The 11,893-nt window shown below is 32.9% G+C and overlaps 1 protein-coding gene across 4 annotated transcripts; it reads left to right on the forward strand.

The window, feature by feature from the left end:
* Positions 1 to 8,294: 8,294 nt before the first annotated feature.
* Positions 8,295 to 11,453, forward strand: LOC120257886 (F-box only protein 6-like). Of its 4 annotated transcripts, XM_039265178.1 has the most exons (3): positions 8,295 to 9,363; positions 10,327 to 10,330; positions 11,303 to 11,453. In XM_039265178.1, exon 1 carries the CDS (start codon positions 8,304 to 8,306, stop codon positions 9,318 to 9,320), a length of 1,017 nt encoding a protein of 338 aa, XP_039121112.1. In that variant the 5' UTR covers positions 8,295 to 8,303; the 3' UTR covers positions 9,321 to 9,363; positions 10,327 to 10,330; positions 11,303 to 11,453. The 4 variants fall into 4 exon arrangements, with proteins under 4 accessions (XP_039121112.1, XP_039121111.1, XP_039121110.1 ...); XM_039265177.1 differs by lacking the exons at positions 10,327 to 10,330; positions 11,303 to 11,453 and adding an exon at positions 10,630 to 10,979; XM_039265176.1 differs by lacking the exons at positions 10,327 to 10,330; positions 11,303 to 11,453 and adding an exon at positions 10,641 to 10,979.
* The last annotated feature ends 440 nt before the right edge of the window (positions 11,454 to 11,893 follow it).

Genomic DNA, 11,893 nt, shown 5'->3' on the forward strand with positions numbered 1-11,893 from the left:
TTATTTTAACTATCTCCGTTTATTCCTCATTAATATCCTAAAATTTTCTTATAATATTAATCTTTACCCCTTCCTACATTCAACCCATTAAAATATATATATATATATATATATATATATATTGGATCGGTTCTCTACCCACGTTGGCAAATAATCAAATCTACCAATGTTTGGTGATTGTCTGTTTATTTGGACAACTGCATTCATTAGATGAATAGTGATATTTAGGAACAATGCAAATGTGATGAATAGTATCCTTAAGAGTATATTTTTGTGAAACAGTAAAAAAGTATGATGAACAATAATATGGTGTAATGAATTTGAAACCGTTGAAATATTGATTAGAACAGTACTCATGTGCTCCTGTCCGTCTAAACAAATTTGTAAACATATACATACATACATATATATATATATATATATATATATATATACAACCATACCTCAATTTACCCCTTTTTTAGAATGGTACAATCCAATGGGCATTATTCATGTTTCTATTCCAACTAAATACTAATAACTCTATCTGTCTCTCTCTTCTTTTTGGTTTTCTACAGACGTATAATGAACGTTTGTAGAAAATATTTTGTCATATAATATATATATACTAGTATAATTTCCCTCACTCTACTTTGGAGGTTTTGCAATTTTTTATAGTTTTAAAATATATATATTTGTGTGGAGTAAATATTGATGATAATTTTCATTTATAATAAAGCAAAGGAATTTAGAAATAATTTTTATTTTACCAAGTTCCGAAAACATTCCCATGGGAAGATCTTCGTTGTCATAGTGCATATCCATCAAAACTTATCTATTCAAAACAATTGTAGTTAGATATACATTATGTGTGCATCACTATGCAATTTGGAAGGATGCAACATAACTATAGATATCATAATTGCATAACATTTGCATTAAATTTGTTAGTATAGAATCAAGATTGAAGTGAACACTTGCAACCCTCTTTGACTAAACCTCAGTCCTCCATAAAGGACATGAAACCCATCATCTTATGCACATTATGACAATTAATAACTGAAAGTAAAAAAATTAAAATGTAAATTTCTTAAATTATGATTAAAAAATTTACAGAAGGATAAACTAAGTGATGTTAACCGTAGTTTCTATTTTTTTTTTATAATCACTTACATCAAAATCTATTCCAACAAAACCCAAATTGATCATTTGTGTGTAATTTGAATCAAATAATTCCAGTCTTACAATTTTAAGTTTTACGGTTTGATTTAGCATGTCTTCAACCAATACTGAAATTTTCTTTGTACACATTTTTTATCGGAATATAAATTAGTACAAAACTTAGTTATTATGGTTTTAAATTTGACAAAATGTATTTAAAAAACATTTGGTAGAATACTTGGTTTTCCATTATCTACAAATTCATTCAAAATAAATCATATCAAACATATGTGATATACACAAGAAAAGAAACACAACCAAACAACAAATGAATGAACAATTAAATTATAAAAATAAAATAAAACTATGACAAACTTAATAGTAACATTAAAATTCTTATGTAAAAACAAAGTTATACAGAAAAAGAGAATTGTATGAATTGTATTGAATGAGAAACCAACTTTAAATATACCAAAATTTTCAGTCTCTTCATTTTCTTCTACAATAATCTATCCATTTTCGCATAAACCTAGCATGTATGATTTAATAAGTATGAAACTATTGGTATACCATTTTCACCTTTTTTTTTTAATTAAAAAAAAATTGTTCACAAGAATGTATATCATGCTAGGTTTGTTGAGATGAGGAGTGGGAACATATGAGAAATATTAGATTAATTATTAAGACTTAAGTTGTTTTGCATATTTACCATTATAATTCCCGTTTTGCAATTTTGATGGTTTTAAGATATGTATATTTGTGTGGAGTAAACATTGATGATAATTTTCATTTATGTCTTATTAAATATTTAATGTTAAACTAATTTAACGTCGTTCAATCTTTTGCTAATAACATTAATTAATGTACAACATGAGGTTTAAAAATAATATCTCTTAATTGGAATTTGTTATGTTCATTTAATTATAATTATAAAGTTCCTCAAAGCATAACTAAATTATAAAATGCTTTTTCATTACTTTTTTGAAATAAAATCTATTGCTCTTGTTTTTCAAATTTCCCATATTTAATGTAATACCAAATAGTTTTAAAAGAATTAGGAAATATTTCCTTTTTCCAAAGACTACCAGTCTTGTCAATATGGATCTTGTTGATATTAACTTGTATTTGGTTAATTTTGTTGATAATCTACAGTGGAATTTTGATGCTATTTACACCCTTTTGAGTACGCATGCTAATCCCATCAACCAGAAATTGAGCCATATAGAATCGGAAGGTAATACCCTTTTAAGTTCTCATGCTAAATAGTGTCAACTCAAAAGATCTTTGAAACATCTTTGGAAACTAGATGTAGCTCCCAGAGCTAAATTTTTTATGTAGCATCTGTTACATGGGAGCAGTGGGAGGGGCAAGGGGGTGCTTGAGCACCCCTTGCTTGGGAAAAAAATCCCTTCCCTCCTTGCATAAATAAAAAAAGTAGCACCCCTTAAATTTCATTTAAGCCCCATCGCCCATGTTAACATCCAGCCATTAAGCATATAAATGGATTGATAATGGCTTGTTAAAGTTAAGTAATCAAGGTTATGTACTTAAGTTATTGTATTGTATGATGAGATTTAGACACAAATCTCGATGTTGTTAAAAGTTAAACAACCAACTGTGAAGCATGTGACTTTGTGTCTTTGTCTGATGTTTCTTCTCTTCTCTAAGTTTTCATCTAATTAAAACTCACAATCTCACACAATCATAATTCACAAACAATTAACCAAGCTAGGCTGAAGTTTGGACCGTTGGAGCAAGAAATCTCAACATCATCTCCTCATCGGATCGGGTCATCGCCTCATCGGACATTGGTGATCGCCTGATCGGCAAGTTGGTGAGTGGTGCTCTAATTGTTTTCCTTTTTGTGTGTTTTTTAAGGGTTTATTGGATTTGATTTTTATTCTTGTTTAGTGTGGTATTTGATACATGAGTGATACATATATATATATATTTTGGAAGGGATTTAGTGATGGAGTGTTTATGTGTTTGGAAATTGGAATCATTGGAATTTGGATGGTTGATGGTTCATCAGTTCATGGTTGTAAAAATATGGGATTTTTAATTGGTTGATGGAAATTATGGAATCATGGAAATCATGGAATTTTGGACTATGAATGACATGAAAAGCAATGGCTAGTCTCAGTCTCAGACTCTTAAATGATAATCATGATATCATGATAATAAGAATTTACTAGTATTCAATTTTCACACTAAGAAAATTTGCAATTTTCCACTCAAAAGACAGTTCAATTTTGGAGTTCTTGTAGTACATGCTGTAATGGTCCATATAAATTAATCACTTATCACATGAATATTCAGTCGGTTTGCTTAATCCATTTTTGGTTTGCTTAATCATGTGAGTGTCTAATTAATTAATCACATGAATACTCAATGCTATTTTTGGAATTATTTTTTGTCAAAATATTCTGAAACTCAGAAGCTACACATTTTGGAATGATTTCAATTATTTATACTAGTTTGAACTTTGGTCTTTGTTTCTAGTGAAAGTGAGTAGATCAACAGCTATATTTATTTTTTTAATTATGCCATGTTATCTAAATTTAGGATTTGGCTTTCTATCAACTCAATCAAGGTTGATCAGTTGGGTGAAGGAAGGGTGATGAAGTTGATGCTTTCCTGAGTCTTATTGGAAAGATATAAATAGCATATAGCACTTGATCATTATTCTACAATATTGCAACATAATTTTGGGGTAAAAAGTCTTCCTTTTATGATTGTTCTCATAGGTGTATAATCTTAATTTTTGTAGTAGTCTATATAAATATTTAGAATTTATGATTTTATTAATTATGTTATTTATTACTTATAGTTTTAATTGAGTTTAGTTGTTTTTTTATTACATTATTTGTTATCTTAGGTTTTAATTGCTTGTTGAATTAATTATTAATTATATAGATATGGAGAGGTTTTTTAAACCTAAACTGAAAAGTTGTGAATCGGGAACAAATGTTTCTTCAGAAGCTAGTACTGGAGCACAAAAGAGAACTCGTGTTGAGTTCAGTCCAGATGATATCATTGCTGAAGAATATGATGTTGATATTAGAGATCTAGTTCGAAGATCATATTTATTGAAAGGCCCATGTCAACCAATTGGATATGAGTTCCCCAAAAAACAACAAGGAAAAGAAATGCGACGCTTTCAAGAAGCATGGCTTCAAAAGTATAATTGGTTGGAATATAGTGTGGCAAAAGATGAAGCCTATTGTTTTTATTGTTATCTTTTCAGGCAGGATAGAAACGAAAAGGGAGCAAGTGATATTTTTACAAGAAAAGGGTTTTCTAATTGGAGGAAAGCACTTGAGGCTTTTAATCAACATGTAGGCACAGTAAATAGTGCACATAATGATGCTAGACAACATTGTGAAGATTTTAAAAATCAGAGGCAAAGTGTGTCACACGTGTTATCTTCTCATGGGCGTCAAATGGAGATCGATTATCGCTCTCGTCTACATGACTATTCTAGATGTCGATGCAATTCTTTTTGGTACAAGGTCTTGCATTCCGTGGTCATGATGAGTCTTCAAGTTCTAAAAATAAGGGGAATTTTCTGGAGATACTCAATTGGTATGCAAAAAGGATTGAGAAGGTTGGGAATGTTATTAATGAAAATGCTCCTAGGAATAATAAATTAACTTCTCCATTAATTCAAAAACAGTTGGTGAATGCATGTGCTGCAGAGACAACATTAGCAATTATTAATGAAATTGGTGACACTAATTTCTCACTAATTGTTGATGAGTCTTGAGATAAATCAATAAAGAAGCAAATGACAGTCATTTTGAGGTTTGTGAACAAGCAAGGTCAGGTTGTTGAAAGATTTTTTGCGATTCAGCATGTAGCCGACACTTCAGCATTTTCTCTAAAAGTAACTTTAGATGAATTATTTGCTCGTCATGGTTTATCAATTTCAAAATTAAGAGGACAATTGTATGATGGAGCCTCAAATATGAGAGGAGAATTTAATGGTCTGAAGACATTGATTTTAAAAGAAAATCCTTTCGCGTTTTATATCCACTGCTTCGCCCACCAATTGCAATTAGTAGTTGTTTCTGTTGCCAAGAGTATTCTGGTTGTTTCTGATTTTTTTTTGTTATACAAATATGATTGTAAATATTGTGGGTGCTTCATGTAAAAGAAAAGATGCATTGCTACAAACACATCATCAAAAAATTGTTGAAAGATTAGAGTCTGGTGAGATTTTTTCAGGAAAAGGAAAGCATCAAGAGACAAATCTTGCAAAAGCAGGAGATACTCGTTGGGGTTCACATTTTACAACATTGATTCGTCTCTTGACAATGTGGGAATCAGTTTTAGAGGTTTTACAAAATGTTTGTCAATATGGATCAATTGCAGATAAAAAAGGTTTGGCATCAAGTTTGATTAGTAAAATGGAGAGTTTTGAGTTTGTCTTTGTCTTGCATTTGATGATGAAAGTGTTGGGGATCACAAATGAATTATCAAATGCTTTGCAATAGATAGATCAAAATATTGTCAATGCCATGGCGTTAATTGATATTGTAAAAGATCGTATTCAAGATTTCAGGGATAACAGGTGGGATGAGTTATTAGAAGAGGTTCAAAGCTTCTGTGATAGAATGTATATTGCAATACCTAACATGAAAGATAAAATACCAGTTCGAGGTCGTTCTAGGCGTGAAGGGCAGTGGATTATTTATTATCATCATTATCACGCAGAGATTTTTATTGCAGTTATTGATTTAATTTCCATTGAAATGAATAATCGGTTCACTGAGACAACTACAGAGTTGCTAGCTTGCATATCATGTCTTGATCCAAGAAACTCATTTTCCAGATTCAATCATGCCAAGCTACTTCGACTTGCAGAAATTTATTATGATGATTTTTCTATACAAGATCTTCGAGTTCTAAAAGAGCAACTTCACACATACATTCATGATGTTAGAAGATATTCCGATTTTTGTTGAATGTGATGATCTTGCAAGTCTTCTTTGTGAAACTAGTTGAAAGTCGAAAAGCATTTGGTATTTCCGTTGGTTTATCGCCTTATTGAATTGGCTTTGATCTTACCGTGTAGCAGACATCGGTTGAAAGATCTTTCTCGGCCATGAATATCATCAAAACCGATTTGTGCAATAAGATAGGAGATGAATGGTTGAATAATATGATGATATGCTATATCGAACGCCAAGTGTTTGAAACAATTGATGATGAAGCTATTTTGGTTCGATTTCAGAATATGCAAAGCCGAAGGATTCAACTTCCACTTCATTAGTGGTATGTATATTTTTAAATTGTTTTTAAATTAATTATTATAATCTTAAAGTTTGGATTAATATAATTAATTTTATATATTTACTTTTTAGGTTAAACCCAGCACCCCCTTGGTTTTGTTTCTGGTTCCGCCACTGCATGGGAGAGTTAAAACTTTGGATTTTATGAATTCCTTAAACATGGTTTTAGATCCATACTGTGTTCTTTATGGTATGCACTAGGAGAATATAAACCATCTTTTCAATCTATGTTCCAATGTTCAATTGATTTGGGAAAAAAATTGAAGAGATTACAAATACTCATATAAATTTGAGTCATCATATTAATTCTAAGATTTGATTAGAAAATATAGGCACTACTAAAGCCAAAAGGGTTGCTTCTATTATAGTAGGTATTGTGTGGAATATCTGAAAAGCTAGATGAAACCTTATCTTCAAAGGTATACAGGTGGACCCTCAATGGATTGCTACCTCCTCTATTGACCAGGTGAGACAGTACACCAAATATACAATTTATCAATGGGAGATTTTCTTTCTCAATAGTTTTAATACTCAATCCTCCCAAGACTAATTGTTCACTGACGCATTTTGAATTTTAGGAAATCCGTTAGGGGTAGTAGCTTTGTTATCACCGATGCTCATAAAAAAATTGTCGTTATAGGATGTATAAGGATTGAAGATGATTCTGCCATTGAAGTTGAACAACATGCTATCAATATTGTGCTTAAAGTGGTTGCAGAATGGAGGATGAACATTACATTAATTTTTACTGATTGCATCAGGGCTAAGCAAGTTCTACAACAAGATATTAACGATAATACCTGGAGAATTGATCAACAAATATCTGATTTGAAATGCACTCATGATCTGAACAACATTAACATTGATGTTATTCCCCGTGATTGGGATATTTTAGCTAATAAGCTTGCTGCTCAAGGGAGGCATAGCCATGGGATATCTTTCAATCACTTAGGATTAGATCTCCCTAGGTGGTTGATGAAGAGTGCAAAAAATTATGGTCTTTATTTTTGAGTTTATGTTATTTTTAGTTGTTTTTTTTCCTTTCTTGTCTGGTTGTTATTTTCACAGGTTGTAGCAGTGTGGTTTTACTTTTCAATAAATTAACTAAGAAGTAGCTTTTTTTCTCAAAAATTTATTGACAAAAAAGCATTAGAGAAATGAAGGCCCCTAAAGGAGTTGTATCACCTGACATTTAAAAATAATTAATAATAAATTTTGGAAAAAAAAGTTAACTTCAATATCTAAACTAAATATTTCCTGTCTCCACCAGCAGTACGAGTAGGTCTCTTGTCTTGAAGATCTCAGACTCCTGAACTGAATTCTTACTTTCAGCAGAACTTGAATATGCAATTAAGAACAATTTGAGAGAACTAGGATGTGCAATTAAGAACAATGTGTGGGGCATATGTAAAGAAAACAAAAGTATTAAAAATAAATAAAACATACCTTTTGGAAATGAGAGTTGTTATCCAAACATTCTTTAACTAAGTTCATGAAATGATCACGTTTAAGAGTAAGGTTTGCAATAACTTGCAATTGAAGCAAAAAAGTAAGAGACATCAAATCTCCAAGACCAATTATATTTATTAAACGAAAAATATATATTGTAAAATATAATAAACTTGAGTGAATTGCAATGATTGAAAAAGAAGTAAACTAAAAAAACCGTATTGTCTTGGAAATTCAAATGCTTGAGGATATATATAAGAAATTTTGAAACTTTCAGTGACATAAAGATTCATTTTTTCTTATAAAAATATATAATTTGTGCCATTTTACATCTAACTCCCTCAAATCATTTTAAATTATCAAGCTAAATATATAGACAGAAACCCTTCATTCAAACTCCATTCGTGCACATCGAACGCCATGGACGCGACCTCGTTTCCATGGGAGCTCCTTCCGAGCTCCATCCATGAAGAAATCCTCTCCAAGCTCCCCATCTCCGTCCTCCTCCGCCTCCGGTCCATCTCCCGCTCCTTCCTCTCCTCCATTCGATCCCTCCCTCCTTCTCTCCCGTTCCCTCGAGATCCCTTCTTCCTTCTCTTCTCCTCCTCTTCATCATCGTACTCCATCTCCTCCGCCATCGTCTTCCAGCCATCCCGCAATCGATGGCTTTCCATGCCTCTCCCGTCCTTCCCCGCCACCGCCTCTGGCCCTCTCATCCTCCTATCGGACTCCCTCTTCAACCCCTTCTCCGGCACCCCCACCCCCATCCCTCCTCATCTCCCCATGACCACCTTGATTTATCCCCTTTCCCTCATCATCGAAGACGACGGCACCACCCACCGCTCCCGTGTCCGCATTGTCGTCGTCAGCACCTCCGACCGCATCCGCTCCCAGATCTATGACTCCGCCTCCGGTTCTTGGACTCTGCGAGGAGAGCTCCCCGGCCGCGTCCACATGCTTGGCAATGCCGTCGTTCTCAATGGCTCCCTTTACGTTCTGAGTTTCGGGCCGGATCATCTCTTAAAGTTTGATTTGTTGTCCGGCGATTGGGAAATCGTCACTGAAGTGGTTCCTTCTGTGGCCTGTGCTCATCTGGTGGCGTTTGGCGGGAGGTTGTTCTTGGTCGCTGGAGTTGCAGATTTGTTGGGAGTGATGCTCAGCGTTAAGGTGTGGGAATTTGACTGGGAGAATTGGAAACTGGTTTGCTCTATGCCTGATGAGATCTTCTCAGAGTTCAGTGGTATGACAATAATGAAGCATTTCCATGTTTGTGATGGGAAAGGGATGGTTTGCTTCTACAGTTATTCGGGAAATGTTTTCTTGATTCTTGATCTGATGGATTGGAGATGGTGGTGGCCGAGAAAGTGCCCGTTGCAGTGCCATTTGAATCCTTTTCTTGGCGTGGCTGTGGAACCAAATGCGGAATTTTTGAGGTGATTCTCGTGGTTTCTTTCGGAGATGAATGAAAGATGAGTTGAAGGTCAGTGTGTTCTCTTTCGATTTTGTGAATTGAATTGCTTCTCTTGTTTAGTACTCTCATAGTTGGTGGACTCTCTGAAAGCTGGCTGTTTCTATTCCTACATTTGAGTAGATATTGTTTATTTTTCTAAATTATTATTCTTTGTGGTTGCATTTGAAAATCTAAATTTCCTTATCACATTGTATAGATAGGACATGAATTAGCAAGATAGGTCAAGAATATGGTTTCACTAGAATTAGACAATGTTTCTTTATGTATTGACAACTTTGAGAAATTATGGTGATACTTCTGATTGAGAGCATTGTCAAAGACTTTGTAAAGAGACTTAGAACGTTGCTTATACTAAGATTGCTGTTCAGTGGGACAAAGCGTTATATCACTGATGCTTAGTCAGATGAGGTTTTTGGTTTGCGAGGTTTTCATGGAATGCTTTCGCTATTAATATTAGCTGATTGAGTCAATGTTGTTATGTTTGCCCTGTTTAACTCTTATGTTCTATCAATTTGCGGCTACTTATTTTTAAAATGAGAGAATTGTGAGAAGTTATGATCCCTCCCATTATACAGGTGAGACTGAAGACTTTTGTGAAGTAAATTTAACAATGAACGACATCATGGTAACACAAGGAATGCAAATTTTACGGGCAGTGGGGATGATGTTTTACTAGAAATTTCTTGAAATACTTTTTTAGTTATGATACCTGGACTCATGGAGACTAAGGGATTCTTTATCAATATGGTTATTCTTTTTGACAATGTATTCATGTCATAGTTTTTTTTTTTCTATTGTTGGTTAGTTACCTTTGTTCATGATAATTATTATGATCTCCTATTTAATTTTGTTGTGGCAAAAAAAATTTGAGGGTACATGTTCCCGAATCATTTGATTTTACCATTTTACTGGATTAATATAATATCTTCTTAAAATCAATTTTCATTGGCCCATGATTATTTTATGTTAGAGGGACCATTGTATTGCAACAAGGTAGTTAAATCAGATGGTATTTTTCTCCAATGTATGTTATTATCACCATTTTGATATTTGTCAGTCTGAAAGCCTAACCTGAGAAAAAGTTTATATCTGACACGATAGTTTTGGCCTATTGGACCTAATTCGTTATGATCTTTTCATTTTCTTTCTGTTTTGAACCTAGATTGGTCCTATATAATCTTAAATATTTGTTATAAATTAAGCTTTTGCTGATAGTCTAAAGTATGAAGCTTGTAGCATCCTTTGGATCTTTCATATTCTAATGTGGATTCATAGATTACTGACAGAAATCATCCAATTTGTCTGAAAAACAAACAATGGAGAACAAGAAGTAGAAGCAAAGAACTAATCCAGAGCTTGTCTACTACTCACTATCATCACTGCCTCACATCCATCAGCTCTGTGACAACATGATGGAAGGATTCAATTGATCGCATTCCTAGATGCAAAAACGCAATGTATTCAAGCCTAACTTTGCTATAATTTCAAAAGCAAATTAGCTCTTGAACCCTTGCTATATAAGTCGACATGATCAATCTAATAATATCTGAAACATTCCGACCCATTTCAGTTACTGTTCAAAATTGAAGCATGTTACTCTGGTAATCAAATGCATTATTACAACAGGTCTTTCCAGGATGTAACATGATTGTTTGAGTTCATTGTATGCCCTTTCTCTGCTGTCTTTGTGTTTTTCCTACTTTTCCTCTTTGAAGTTTGAACTCCTGAATGATGCTCACTGGATGATGATGTGATACAAAAAGGTAATGTTTGATGCTTGATTTTTTCCCCCAGCACTAGACTTAAAGCTGATCATGCATTTCTTTTATCAAAGTTGATTCATAATGATAGAACTCTGTGCAACCCTACAACCTTTTGTTTGATAATTCATATTCATGTTATCTTGCTTCATCTTCACTTCTCTGTTTTATGTTTTATTTTTTTATTGTCAGGGCTGTATTTGTAAGAATCTTGTAACTTGGCAGAGTCTACTAGCAATTTTAAACTTTGTAAGGGGTTATCTATCAATTAAAATTGGGTAAGTTTGTGCCCTCGGATGTGTCACAATACTGTAATCAAACTTGATGTGTTAGGAACATTTGAAAATTTTATTTATGAAACTATTTTGTCTTGTCGTGTGGGAATAGCTTAAGTTAAAACACGGAAGAGGAGCTATTAAACAAGGCAGCATCATTGATCATCGTGTACACGCTGCAATTTCATCATTATACTCAACATAATTTTTAAAAATTATTCTGTTTGCACAAACAACCCCATAAAACCTTTCAATCAAGTTCCACCTGTATACATATATAATTTTGATGAAAAAAAACCACCACTCAAATTTTTATGTTGGTTTTTAAAACTAAAAATTGTCATTTTTAATCATTAAATTATACATTCCATTTGTACACTACATTTAAAAATTAAATTTATACTCACCGATAAAAATATATATATATGAAAAATCAATCATATGACGCATTCACAGTAATCGTTAAAAAAATTCAACGATTATGATATATAATAATTATATGAT

Source organism: Dioscorea cayenensis, chromosome 4 (genome assembly GCF_009730915.1).
Source record: "Dioscorea cayenensis subsp. rotundata cultivar TDr96_F1 chromosome 4, TDr96_F1_v2_PseudoChromosome.rev07_lg8_w22 25.fasta, whole genome shotgun sequence".
Lineage (NCBI taxonomy): Eukaryota > Viridiplantae > Streptophyta > Magnoliopsida > Dioscoreales > Dioscoreaceae > Dioscorea > Dioscorea cayenensis.

Coding starts and splice junctions, on each gene's coding strand:
- LOC120257886 (XM_039265178.1), top strand. CDS start 8,304: ATGGACGCGACCTCGTTTCCATGGGAGCTCCTTCCGAGCTCCATCCAT.